This window comes from Lampris incognitus, chromosome 9 (genome assembly GCF_029633865.1).
Source record: "Lampris incognitus isolate fLamInc1 chromosome 9, fLamInc1.hap2, whole genome shotgun sequence".
In the NCBI taxonomy this organism is placed as follows: domain Eukaryota; kingdom Metazoa; phylum Chordata; class Actinopteri; order Lampriformes; family Lampridae; genus Lampris; species Lampris incognitus.
This window is the reverse complement of record NC_079219.1, coordinates 7,563,952-7,576,370: the sequence shown is the minus strand read 5'-3', so window position 1 is coordinate 7,576,370 and position 12,419 is coordinate 7,563,952. Positions and strand designations below refer to the sequence as shown.

Genomic DNA, 12,419 nt, shown 5'->3' with positions numbered 1-12,419 from the left:
GTTCTTCTGAGCCCCGTCTCTGTATGGTGCACCTCTGTATATCTGTCGCTTCCCATCGTTTCCCCCTTTCTCCGGCCGCCCTTTGTTCACCCTCGTTCATCTCTCTCCTCCTCGTGGTGCTGTGAGCTCGTGCTGTCTTCTTCTTCCCTCGTCTCTCCGTCTGACCCTGCGGCTTCCTGTTGGGAGCGTGGGAAATCTGGAACTGCACTTTTTGAAGGGTCATCCTCTCTGACTTCCTCTTTTTTTCCCTTTTTACCTCTTTTCTGTTTAGTCAGTCTCTCACTCATAGCACGGTCCTTTAGCCAGTATTTGCAGCATTATGGTTAGCACATGGATGGCAGACTGATATAAACGTATCTCTCTGTTTTGGAAGAGCCATTTTGCCATTGGTTAGCTTTTTGTGTGTTGTTTTTAGTCTTGAAGCGACCCCTGGTGGTGATAGACAGCAACTGCATGGGTTGCCATGCAGCGTAATGTATGTTACTATAAGATAAACCTCCTCACTTGTGCATGATTCATGAATGCATGAATATTTGATCATTTGAAATAAATGTATGTTTCACATTCTCTGTTCTGCTTCTTCCTCCTCCGTTCTTGCAGATTCTGAGAGTGGCAGTGCCGCCAAATGTAGCCAATGATTTGGGTAAGTTCTTTGCTTTTCGTTTTACGTACATATTCTTGGTCAAGTTGAGGGCTGTGTGTATGAGTATGTGCTGCTCTGGTTTAAACTAGAACGACCAAGGCCGTCATTTTGACGGTTCTGGATTTTCAAAGCTTAATAACTACCTCAGAGACCGCTGCCTGAGATATGGGTGGGCCTCCCCCTGAGTCTTCAGACTCTTACCTCCTCCACTGAGGACGTATTAGCAGGTTTCAGGAGCTCCTCAAAGTGTTCTCTCCACCACTCGACAACATCCCCAGTCCGGGTCAACGGTTCTCCTCCCCCGGTTGAACACAGCCTGAGTCAACCGTCCAATCCTCACTTATGGTCATGAGCTTTGGGTAGTGGCCGAAAGGGTGAGATCGCGGATACAAGCGGCTGAAATGAGTTTCCTCCGTAGGGTGTCTGGGCTCAGCTATAGAGATAGGGTGAGGAGCTTGGACGTCCGGAGGGATTTTGGGGTAGAGACTGTAGGTAGACGAGCCGTATACCCCGCAAGTGTTAGGGTTAGGGGTTACTATTAATGTACCGTTGGCTACTACTACTACTACTACTACTTTTCCGCCAACGTGACAGTTTAAAACACAGGCAACAGCCATTCAAAGTAGGCTGGAAGAACCCTTTAACCGGCTGACCAATAGAATTGCTTCGTAACAACTTCCGACTTCCGAGGTATACAGATCGTCTAGGGTATACCGATCATCTATCTAGAGTATACCGATCGTCTACCTACAGAGCTGCTGCTCCTTCGCATCGAAAGGAGCCAGTTGAGGTGGTTCGGGCATCTGTTTAGGATGCCTCCTTGTCGTTTTCCTTTGGAGATTTACCGGGCACAGCCGACTGGGAGGAGACCCCGGGGTAGACCCAGAACTCACTGGAGGGGACTACATGTCCATTCTGGCCTGGGAACGCCTTGGGATCCCCCAGGAGGAACTGGAGGTTGTTGCTGGGGAGAGGGGGTCTGGAGTGCCCTACTTAGCTTGCTGCCACCACGACCCGACCCCGAAGAAGTGGCTGAAGATGAATGAATGAAGTTTAATAACTTTGCGGGGAAAAAAAAAAAGAAACAGACCTGCCACTCCCTGAATGCTTCTAAAATTGCATATATTTGCATTAAAACGAGCTTTAGATCAATTAAAAAAAACAAAAAAGTTATGGTAAGATCTGCCTAAAACGACCATCAGCCATCAAGAAGATGGCTTATGGAGAGAAATAGTCTAAACTTGATTTTTGATTATTTCCAACATGTCTGGTTACAGACACACCATGACTACCCCCGAGGCGTTGCAGTATTTACAGGCGTTGGACAGCAGCCATTTTAAATTGTTTGAAAAATAGTATTAAAGGTTGTTAAAATGTTGATTTTTGGTGTCAGTTAGTTTCATAACAGACATACTAACATATGTAATGTATTAATATCTCAATTGGGTATTTATCTTGACAGAATATAGACTTTAAAAACCGGCGGTCATTTTGATGGCCCATGGTCGTTTGAGGTAGGAGTGAAATCCCGATCGTTCTACAAGTTCCCATGCCCTTCTCACTTCTCTCTCCGGCCATCCGTTCTACTTGTCTCCATTTCTCTATCCCCTTCCACTGTCTCCGTTCCTCCCTTCCTCTCCTCCTTCCCTCCTACCTCCTCCTCTCGCTCCGTCTCTCAGACCGCACCCGTCCAGACCTTCTCAGCGAAGACCTCCAGAGGCGATATGCCCAGGAGGTCCAGAACCTGCAGGTTGCTGAAGTGGCCAGACAGCTGGATGACTTCAGGTGAGACCCCCCCCCCCCATCCCCTTCCAAAAAAAGAAAGAAGAAGTAATATACACTTTCAGAGGCTGACTGTTGAATCCAAGGGTGGAACACGTCAAGGCTTGACCGCCATGTCAAGGGGTTTATGGTTGATCCCTTACCGAGGACCCACCTGCACTTTTGCTGATTTATGATGACACGTTGTAATGTGAAGCAAACACGTCAAGATGACGGCTGTCTTTAAGGAAACTGAAAGAGAGCAGAAGCAGCTACTAGAAAGAAAGCCAACATACATTTTTTATGGAAACGATAAAAATTGATAATTGCCTTGATTCCAAAATTAGAGACTCTTTTTTTCGTAATTGTGAACGTTGTGTCCGGATGAGCTGATTCAACTTTCTGTGATTTCCTTACCTGGCTTATTGAGCATGCACTATAACATAAAGGCCTGTTTGCAAAATTCAGTGCAAACTTTATGGAGTGACAGTTAGACGGTGTCATTTGAGCGCAAACACTAAGTACTAATTTTGAGTGAGATATATTCACTAAGGGGCGGCACGGTGGCGCAGCGGTTAGCGCTGTCGCCTGACAGCAAGACTGTCCCGGGTTCGAACCCCGGGGTTGTCCAACCTTGGGGGGGGTCATCCCAGGTCGTCCTCTGTGTGGAGTTTGCATGTTCTCCCCGTGTCTGCGTGGGTTTCCTCCTGCAGTCCAAAGGTACGTATGTAGGTCAGGTGAATCGGCCGTACTAAATTGTCCCTAGGTGTGAATATGTCGGCCCTGTGTTGGGATAAGCTCCAGCATCCCGCGACCCTGAGTGAGCTAAGCGGCTTGGATAGTGGACGGATGGATGGAGAAGAAAGAAATGATCAATTATAGCCATTGTGAGAGTTAGTTGTTTCGTGCTGACAGCACAAAGCAGTGAGTGGTTTATAGCATGGATGCATCTGTGTGATGTGAGATGGGCAGGGGCCACACATAAAACTGGGACTTACCTAAATCACTGCAAGACTGGCCTAGATTACAACCATCGTTTACTCTAGTTCTCTAAATATTTGAACACATTTCCTTAGTCAACTAGATCCAAAACTAAAAACAAGATTGGAATTAACTCAAGAGCACAGATTTCCTCTTAGCTTTGGAACCAGCATCACGTCAGCCAGTCTCATACCCCCTGCCCCCCTCTCTCACCTACACAGGCAGAAGAGGATGATGGGGATGACCCCCAACGAGGCAGAGCTGATGGACGTGGAGAGCCATTACCCCCACTGACCGCATCCCGATGGAGATGAAGGAGAAGTCTGTAGCCGAGAACCTGCTCGACAAGATGGCTGAGACACAGTTAGTACCCCCCTCTGTTTGAACCGTTTTTGGTCATTTAGCTAACCATCATCTTGACTCCCTCCGTTTACACTGTGGTCAACCTGGTCAACAAGTCACCTGAAATCCAGTCTTAGGGTCAGGGTTAGGTCCTAACTGTGGTTGGGTATTAACCGTGGGGCCGATCAACCTGGCTACTCGGCCAAATTTCCAATGGTCAAAGACCTTGTTGGGGGTGGTGCAGTGGTTAGCACAGTCACCTCATAGCAAGAAGGTCCTGGGTTTGAGCCCCGGGGTAGTCCAACCTTGGGGGTCGTCCCGGGGTCGTCCTCTGTGTGGAATTTTGCATGTTCTCTAGGTGGGTTTCCTCCCACAGTCCAAGGACATGTAGGTCAGGTGAATTGACCATACTAAATTGTCCCTAGGTATGAATGTGTGTGTGTGTGTGTGTGTGTGTGTGTGTGTGTGTGTGTGTGTCTGTGTCTGTGTGTGTGAGCCCCGTGATGGCCTGGCGGCCTGTCCAGGGCGTCCCCCCACCTGCTGCCCAATGACTGCTGGGATAGGCTCCAGCATCCCACGACCCCTGAGAGCAGGATAAGTGGTTTGGATAATGGATGGGTGGATGGACCTTGTTGAGCGAGAAAAATTGACCAAAAGTTGACCTTTTGAGATTCATTGACCATCAACAGCCAATCAGATTTCCACACCAGCTACTTTTCCTACCACCCCGATGGCCGCCCCATAAATAAATATTCCCCCTGTGCACAAAATGAACGACATTCAGCTGATCATGGTGATCCAGGCTTTTCATGAGCAATCCATTTTACAAAATTACGGTAACTTATTGAGTTTGATTAATGATAGTGTGTTAGTTAATATCAAGTTGCATGAATTAATCTTTGACAACAAAACAGAAAAAAAGTTATGTACTGTAAAATGTTGCACAGTAATGCGTAGCTAACGGCGTTGTCCTGTGAGATGCTGTCCTTATCGAAACTTTGCTGCCACGCAAGGCTGAAGTCGGGCTGTCTTCGGACTATTTCGAACCCCGGCAACCAGGCTGACCATGATCAGCTCACCTGGTGAAGGCTATTTAATAAGCCAGCTATCGCGAAGGCGTTTAGGCTGGAGTAAGAAAAGCCTTATTGCAGCACCAAAATATTGAAAGAAAATCCAAATAATGCAGAAAAAAGTTCATGCTGGCTTGAGGTCGAAAATGTGCTGCGTCGATGAAGAAATTTCACAATTAAACGCGTTACAAACTTGTGAATTTGTCTAGGCAGGACCAAGTAGAACCATTCCGCAGAATGGTTTTGGTGACGTAGTCTTGTCAACGCCCTACGTACAGGGACTTTTGCAATGCGGTGCCGTCAATATTGGCTTGATCTGATCGCTGATTAGTAAGCATGTAGTGATGAAATTTACTTGCCCCGGTGACACAAGGGTGTCTCTTGCTGGAATTGAACCGCTGTGCTACACGGCTGCTTTCAAGCACTTCACGGAAGCCGCCAATAGGGCCCACAGATCCGTGCATGGTCCCGGCTGGCATCGAACCCTTACACCTTCCAGTACTTACCGTGCAGCCTCTCGCACCCCTGCCTGGCGCCTTAACGAGACAGGGTAGGAAAAAAGGGAGGGGGTGCGAGAGGAGTCATCTCGTGGTTCAGTATATGCATGGTAGTGCGTGGAGGTATTTTGACACTTAAATAATAAAAATAAGTGGACCGTAAAACGAGAGGCGCTGCGGCGCCGCCGGGCTTCCGAGGGGAAAGTGTGGAGGGAAGCCCTGCATGCAGCCGGTCCACCACGGTGCGGCAGCAGACAAATCCAGGGGGCGATGAAGACAGGAGCGGGGAGTCTGTCTCAGTGGACGAGACAAGAGTTTAGATATCGGAGAGCTTGGAAAATGAACAGTGGCTGGAAAAGAGGGGAGAAGAGCGAGGAGACAGGGGAGGGGAGAGAAAAGGGGAAGTGCAGAGGAAGAGATGGAGTCAGCAGTGCCACGTTGGCAGGAAGGCTCTCCCTTGGCCCTTTGCCAGCTAGATGGAGGAGGGCAGATGGAGAGAGAGGGGAGGGGGGAGAGGAGGAGGAGGAGGAGGGCCAGTTTGTTATCAGTGTTGGGCGACTACCGCCATGGACACTGTAAAAGAGATCAAGCATGAGAGGTAGAGGGGAAAGCTAATCTATCCTTGACCCGGGGGCCAAATAGAAGGAGTTATCCCCCCCCCGTAACAAGTGAGTCAGGGAGGGAGAGGAGGTCTGAACGAGGGCAGGGGACTGTCTGACCTCATCTTGTCAGATGAGAGTGAGCGAGGGAGGAAGAGGGTGAACAACGGAAACCCACGGAGAACAGCGGAGCACCAGGAACCCATGCACGCAATGCGTAGCAGCTCAACAGACGCACAACTTGTTGTCGTGTTGTCAGTTGAGAAGGTATCAGAAGACAAAATAAAACAGCGTTTCGACTCCTCAGTTACTGCAACACTGTTAGATATCCCTCTCTGTCTCTGTCTCTGTCTCTCTCACTCCCTGGTACACAAAAGAGTCCTTCAGCTTCAGTCCATTAATGCGTGCAGACAATCATCTCTATTCTTTTGACACTCTCTCACACTCACCCCCCCAACCCCCCCCCCCCCACACACACACACACCCGACTCTTGATCTGCCACAACACTGACCTCTTTTTCATTGGTCACTTTAACTGGAGAATGAAGGGACGGGGGCCCGTGATTGGATTATCCTGGAAGATCCCGGGGAAGCCCCTCCCACCCTTTATGTTCATAGCAAAACATGAGGATCTTATTTCCACAGGCTTGCCTTCTTATTGCATCAGACAAAAACACACTTAAATAGATATTTCCGCTGCGCTGGAGCCCTTGTTTGACTTCGGATTCGCCCTGCAGACAACCACCCGAGACAGCTTTTGCCCGCCGTTTTCGGCAAACTTTTGGCAGATAAAATTTTCGGAGAGCTTCTTTAGACAACTTGTTGCAGAGTATTAAGAGATTTGCTTCGTTAAGAATTTGGTTATCGCCGTGCAGATCTGGTTTTAGTTGCTGGTGCAATCCGGGGTGCAGCCTTTCATGCATTTCCCATTCTTTTGAGTTTTTTTTTTTTTTTTTTTTTTAGTGCAAATATTAGAATATGTTCAATAGCCTTTGTACTGAACAAACTATTGCAGCAGTCAGCATTACATTGGATGAGGAAAAGCTTAGCCGCTTCAGATTCCATCGACCCAAAACACAGTTAAGAATCAGCCGAGCGAAGGAAAGGAAAAATGCCACTTAACCAGAGGAGGTGAGTTTGATGGGGCCAGATATCTCGGCTTGCCGTGCGTGTCTGTGTGTGTGTCTGTAATCCTGGCTAACATGTTTTGTTTTTTTCTTCTCTTATTTCAGAACGACCGTCGTCTCGGACGAGGAAAAATGGTGAGTTGCATGTTGACGGGAGTTAAAATCTCCGTGCATGTGTGTGCTTCTGCACGGGCGAGTGAGCGTTGCAGATAGTTTCTTCTGCACATGTGGCGTCTCCGCTTGGGTGTGGTCAGACCACAGCTGCAGGAAGGCAAACACAAAAAGATGACAGCGAATCTCCCCCGGCGAAAGTTACTTGGAGAAAACGCCTTTCACTGAAAGCACATTAATCACACTTTTACCCTTTTCAGTCCGCTTTTACTCGAAAATGTTGCGTTGATCGTCATATCGGTTAAAAACTATTGGTTACTGTTTCTACATCCCATAATAGTGCAAAGTGAAAGGATCAGTCCGTGCAAAAAAAGTTTCTTAAAGTGTTCATGTTATTGTTATTACAGTCGTAATAATAATAGGCACAGGCACCGTAGTTGTTGTTGTAGTTGTTGTTGTTGTTGTTGTCAGTTGTTTATTATCCGTTATGCACAGTTGTACCGTTAGCTCTTCGGCTTTTCTCTGCTGTTCCGTGAAGATTTGCTGGTTCAAATCCTCAGTGGTGCAGCCGCTCTACTTTCAGGGCTTGGCTTGCTAAAAAGCAGCACAATACAACTTGTTGATAGAGACTTGGTGTCTTTGTGTTTCGGCCAACATGACCCTGCTCCGCCCCCCCCCCCCATCTCCTCCTCTACCCTTCGCCGTCCCCCTTTCTCTCCCCCTAACTCCTCTCAACTCCTCCTTCACTGAATAACTCTCAGATTTCCATGCCCTCCCCCCCAATCCCCAAATCCCACCCCGTTGTTTTTTCTCATCTTTCCAATCCATTTTGTCTGTCTCTCTCTTCCTGTCATGTCTTAATGGGTCTCAAACACACTGCTGCAGTTGTACTAACACACTGCTGCAGAATTTGATATAGTTTATCAAATTCTGTATCGTATTAAAACTCAGAACAGTTTCAATAGTTATTTTGTTTGGTACATTACTATATATTATATATTGCGGCACGGTGGTGCAGTGGGTAGCACTGTCGCCTCACAGCGAGAAGGTCCTGGGTTTGTCCAACTTTTGGGGGGGGGGTCATCCCAGGTCATCCTCTGTGTGGAGTTTGCATGCCCCCCCCCCCCCGTGTCTGCGGTGGGTTTTCTCCGGGTGCTCCGGTTTCCCCCACCATAAAAAAAATAAAAGAAAAGACATGCATGTTAGGGTTAGCGCCCCCTGTCTGTGCCCCTGACCAAGGCAACGGAACGTAGAACTGGACTTGATCCCCGGATGCTGCACGGCAGCTGCCCACTGCTCCTAGCTACACAGCTAGCATGGGTTAAATGCGGAGTGTAATTTCCCTACGGGGATAAATAAAGTATCTCAAAATTAAAAACAAAATATGAAAAGTGGCACCACATTGGCTTAGTGATGACCACTACTTCCTGTCAGCAGGAGGGTCCTGGGTTTCAACATGCAAACCCGATGGCAGTTTGCATATCCTCCCTGTGTTTGCATGAAGAACAAAGACACATCCTCCGTCGGTCCCGTTTCCACGGACACGCGCGTTCGTCGAATCCCAACCTCAAAACCGCCATGAGCTCTGGAAGTGAGATGGATCTGTGCTGCGTGTGGGGTATCTGTGCTGCGTGTGGGGTATCTGTGCTGCGTGTGGGGTATTTGACCACCCTGTGCCAAGTGCCTGCTGGGATCAGCTTGAGCCCACATGACTCTTAATTGGATTTAACGGATATAGAGAATGAACGGATAAATGATTTCTGGAAGTATGAATAGATTATTATCATGAGTACGCACAAAAAATACACATCATCTCCACCGTCATCATCACATGAAACAGTGAAACGTAGCGAAGTGGACAGTGGGCAATAAAACCCAACAAAAAACAAAGCAAACAAAGAAAATATCAGCGGCTTATAATAAAGCCGGTTATTAGTGCATTCGGACTGATCCGTGGTACACACCGTGTGCCGTTAGAACAACAGAGCAGGGGCGTCCGGGTAGCGTGGCGGTCTATTCCGTTGCCCACCGACACGGAGATCGCCCGTTCGAATCCCCGTGTTACCTCCGGCTCGGTCGGGCGTCCCTACAGACACCATTGGCTGTGTCTGCGGGTGGGAAGCCGGATGTGGGTATGTGTCCTGGTCGCTGCACTAGCGCCTCCTCTGGTCGGTTTGGGGGGGGGGTAGCATGACCCTCCCATGCGCTTCACCCCCCTGGTGAAACTCCTCACTGTCAGGGGAAAAGAAGCGGCTGGTGACTGCACATGTATCGGAGGAGGCATGTGGTAGTCTGCAGCCGTCCCCAGATCGGCAAAGGGGGGGTGGAGCAGTGACCGGGCCGGCTCGGAAGAGTGGGGTAATTGGACGGATACAATTGGGGAGAAAAGGGGGGGGGGGGGTCCAAAAGAAAACTGATTAAAAACATAAAAAGAGTGGGCTTCTAAGCAGGCTGGGCAATAAACCACATCTCCCTCTGCCTTTCCCTCGTTTCTGTCCCTCCAGTCAGTCCATCTTCTCAGCAGTGGCCTTCTACATGAAGCACCTTGGGGTGAAGACCCGGGCAGTTGACAGTAAGAAGTCCAGGGGCGGTTTCTTCCGGAGACCGCTGGGAAAGGTAAGAGCGCCGCCATGTCAAATACGCGAGACGCGGATAATCCGTGTTTTCTGGATGAGAGGGAACGCCATAGCTACCTGAAAAAGTGAAACGTGGCGACAGCCCGTGGCTTTGGGAGTCTGTGCCGATATGATCTGATACCGTGGCGTTCAGGCTAGCTCGAGATAAAACAGCACCAGGATGTTGCATGACTCCCGTGACGTGATGCTTATAAGCTAGACTCGGCGTGCAGCGCTGGCTTTTGGCCAGCAGGTGCTAATTGCGTTGTTCCCAGTGAAAATAACCTCATAATATTGGAATTTGAGCAGTCCAAGTGTCTATTCTTTTTTGGAGTTTTTTTCTAACCCCTTTTTTTGGAACGAGTTCATATACTCTGGTTAACCTCTACGGCGCCTGTGCTGTACGTTAGCGAGACAGTATTCACGTCCCGGGTGCGACTTCTAATGAGTTTTCTCTCCTTCTCTTTCTTGCTGCACCTCCTGCCTGGCTGGCCCTCCCAGAATAAGAAGGAGGAGTCCACCAAGACGAAACCCAGAGGAGGGTTTCCTGGCATCTCAAGCTGGATCGCAGGCACCAGTATGCATCAGCTTCTGGCAGTCGTAAACATGATGTGTTAGCTCTGCTGTGTGAACGAGGGAACACAAAACTGAAACTATGCTAAAGTACAAAATAGCCATTTTACATGACTTTCGACCGTAACCGACCAGAAAAAAATGCCCGGACTGATTCCTACTACTGGGCGGCACGGTGACGCAGTGGTTAGCGCGGTCGCCTCGCAGCAAGGAGGTCCCGGGTTCGAGCCCCGGGGTAGTCCAACCTTGGGGGGGGGGTCATCCCGGGTCGTCCTCTAAATTGCCCCTAGGTATGAATGTGTGAGTGTGTGTGGGCCCTGTGATGGCCTGGCGGCCTGTCCAGGGTGTCTCCCCGCCTGCCGCCCAATGACTGCTGGGATAGGCTCCAGCATCCCCGCCACCCTGAGAGCAGGATAAGCGGCTCGGATAATGGATGGATGGGTGGATGGATGGATGGATGGATGGATGGATGGATGGATGGATGGATGGATGGATGGATGGATGGATGGATGGATGGATGGATGGATGGTTTCTACTGTTTAGCACAGCTGGTTGAAACTGTGTCAGTTAAGGTTGTGCACCGTGGCTCGGTGCTGGTCTTTAAAAGGGATTAGGTGTTTTAGCAAGTTGCAATGCCTCTGATATTCATGATTTGACGTGTATATGAGAACCTGTTCTTCTTGCATTTCTTTCCTCTCACAGCCGAGGTCAAACCTAAAACGGAAGCTGAAGGTACCAGCCGCCCCCACCCCCCCCCCCCCCCCCCAAAAATAAATCTGTAGAATGGTCCCATCCTGTACTAATCAACCCATAAGCATGCCTGCATGTACCAAACGGAGCTTGGAGGTCGGGGGGGGGTGGGGGGTGTGGGTGGGCGTTGTTGATTTTGGATTTTGTAATCAGGGGTCTGTAATCAATGCAGTACTGATGAACTGATTCAACAAGTGCATGGACACACTCTCTCTCTCCTCCTCCTCCTCCTCCTCTCATGTCTGTCTCCTCTGTAGGGTTGTGGATGTTCACTGGACTAACCCTCTTTCTCACCACACAGGCCCTGATTACACCATAACTTATCCTAGCAGTTCTGTTTGTCTCACCATCCTTATGCACCTTTTCTTTTTTTCTTTGTTTTTGTTTTTCCCCCCCTGACGTTTTGTGCTCCGCGTCTCCCTCGGTGAGCTTATTGGTCACTCCTCTCTGCCTCCCTCTCTAGTGGATAAGGACAAGGTCAACCAGGAGCGTAAAGGCAGCGGGCCAGCTCCCCCTAGAGGCTCCGTGATCGACCCCGTGGTCCCCTCCTTCCCCAGCAGGAGGTTAGGCTCCAGCGGGTGCGCCGCGTCTCAGCCTGGGTCAGAGGTCAGCGATGGCCCAGGGATCGTCATCAGCGCAGCCAACAGCCCAGAGTCTTCAAACAGCGAAGGTGAGCTTTTGGCTAGTTAGCTCGCGGTAGGGTCAGACGCGAATGTGCTTTGCATCGGCATTTGTGTTGCTTTTAATTTGTTTTAGAGAAGTGAGGCGGGGGGCGTCCGGGTGGCGTGGCGGTCTGTTCCGTTGCCTACCACCATGGGGATCGCCGGTTCGAATCCCCGTGTTACCTCCGGCGTGGTCGGGCGTCCCTACAGACGCAGTGGGTCATGTTTGCGGGAGGGAAGTCGGATGCGGGTATGTGTCCTGGTTGCTGCACTAGCGCCTCCTCTGGTCAGTTGGAGCACTTGTTCAGGCTGGACGGGGAACTGGGGGGATAGCGTGATCCTCCCACGCGCTACGTCCCCCTGGTGAAACTCCTCACTGTCAGGTGAAAAGAAGCGGCTGGTGACCCCACATGTATGGGAGGAGGCATGTGGTGGTCTGCAGCCCTCCCCGGATCGGCAGAGGGGGTGGAGCAGCGACCAGGATGGCTCGGAAGAGTGGAGTAATTGGCGAAGTTACAACTGGGGAGAAAAAGGGGGAGAAATCCACCAAAAAAAAAAAAAAAAGGAAAAGTGAGACAGAAAATCACACCGAGCTCAGTGAAGTTTTCAGATATGAACAGGGACACGTTTAAATGAACAGATAAATGAATCCGTCTACGTATGATAACGTTCAAAACGGGAGGAACCG

At 49.6% G+C, this 12,419-nt stretch overlaps 1 protein-coding gene across 1 annotated transcript in view; it reads left to right on the top strand.

The window, feature by feature from the left end:
- arhgef1b (Rho guanine nucleotide exchange factor (GEF) 1b) overlaps positions 1–12,419 on the top strand; it is a 39,557-nt gene that overhangs the window by 7,561 nt on the left and 19,577 nt on the right. The window contains 9 exon segments of the mRNA XM_056286108.1: positions 601–643; positions 2,323–2,428; positions 3,607–3,670; positions 3,672–3,748; positions 7,126–7,155; positions 9,636–9,747; positions 10,248–10,323; positions 11,022–11,051; positions 11,533–11,739. Coding sequence (XP_056142083.1) covers positions 601–643; positions 2,323–2,428; positions 3,607–3,670; positions 3,672–3,748; positions 7,126–7,155; positions 9,636–9,747; positions 10,248–10,323; positions 11,022–11,051; positions 11,533–11,739 — 745 coding nt within the window.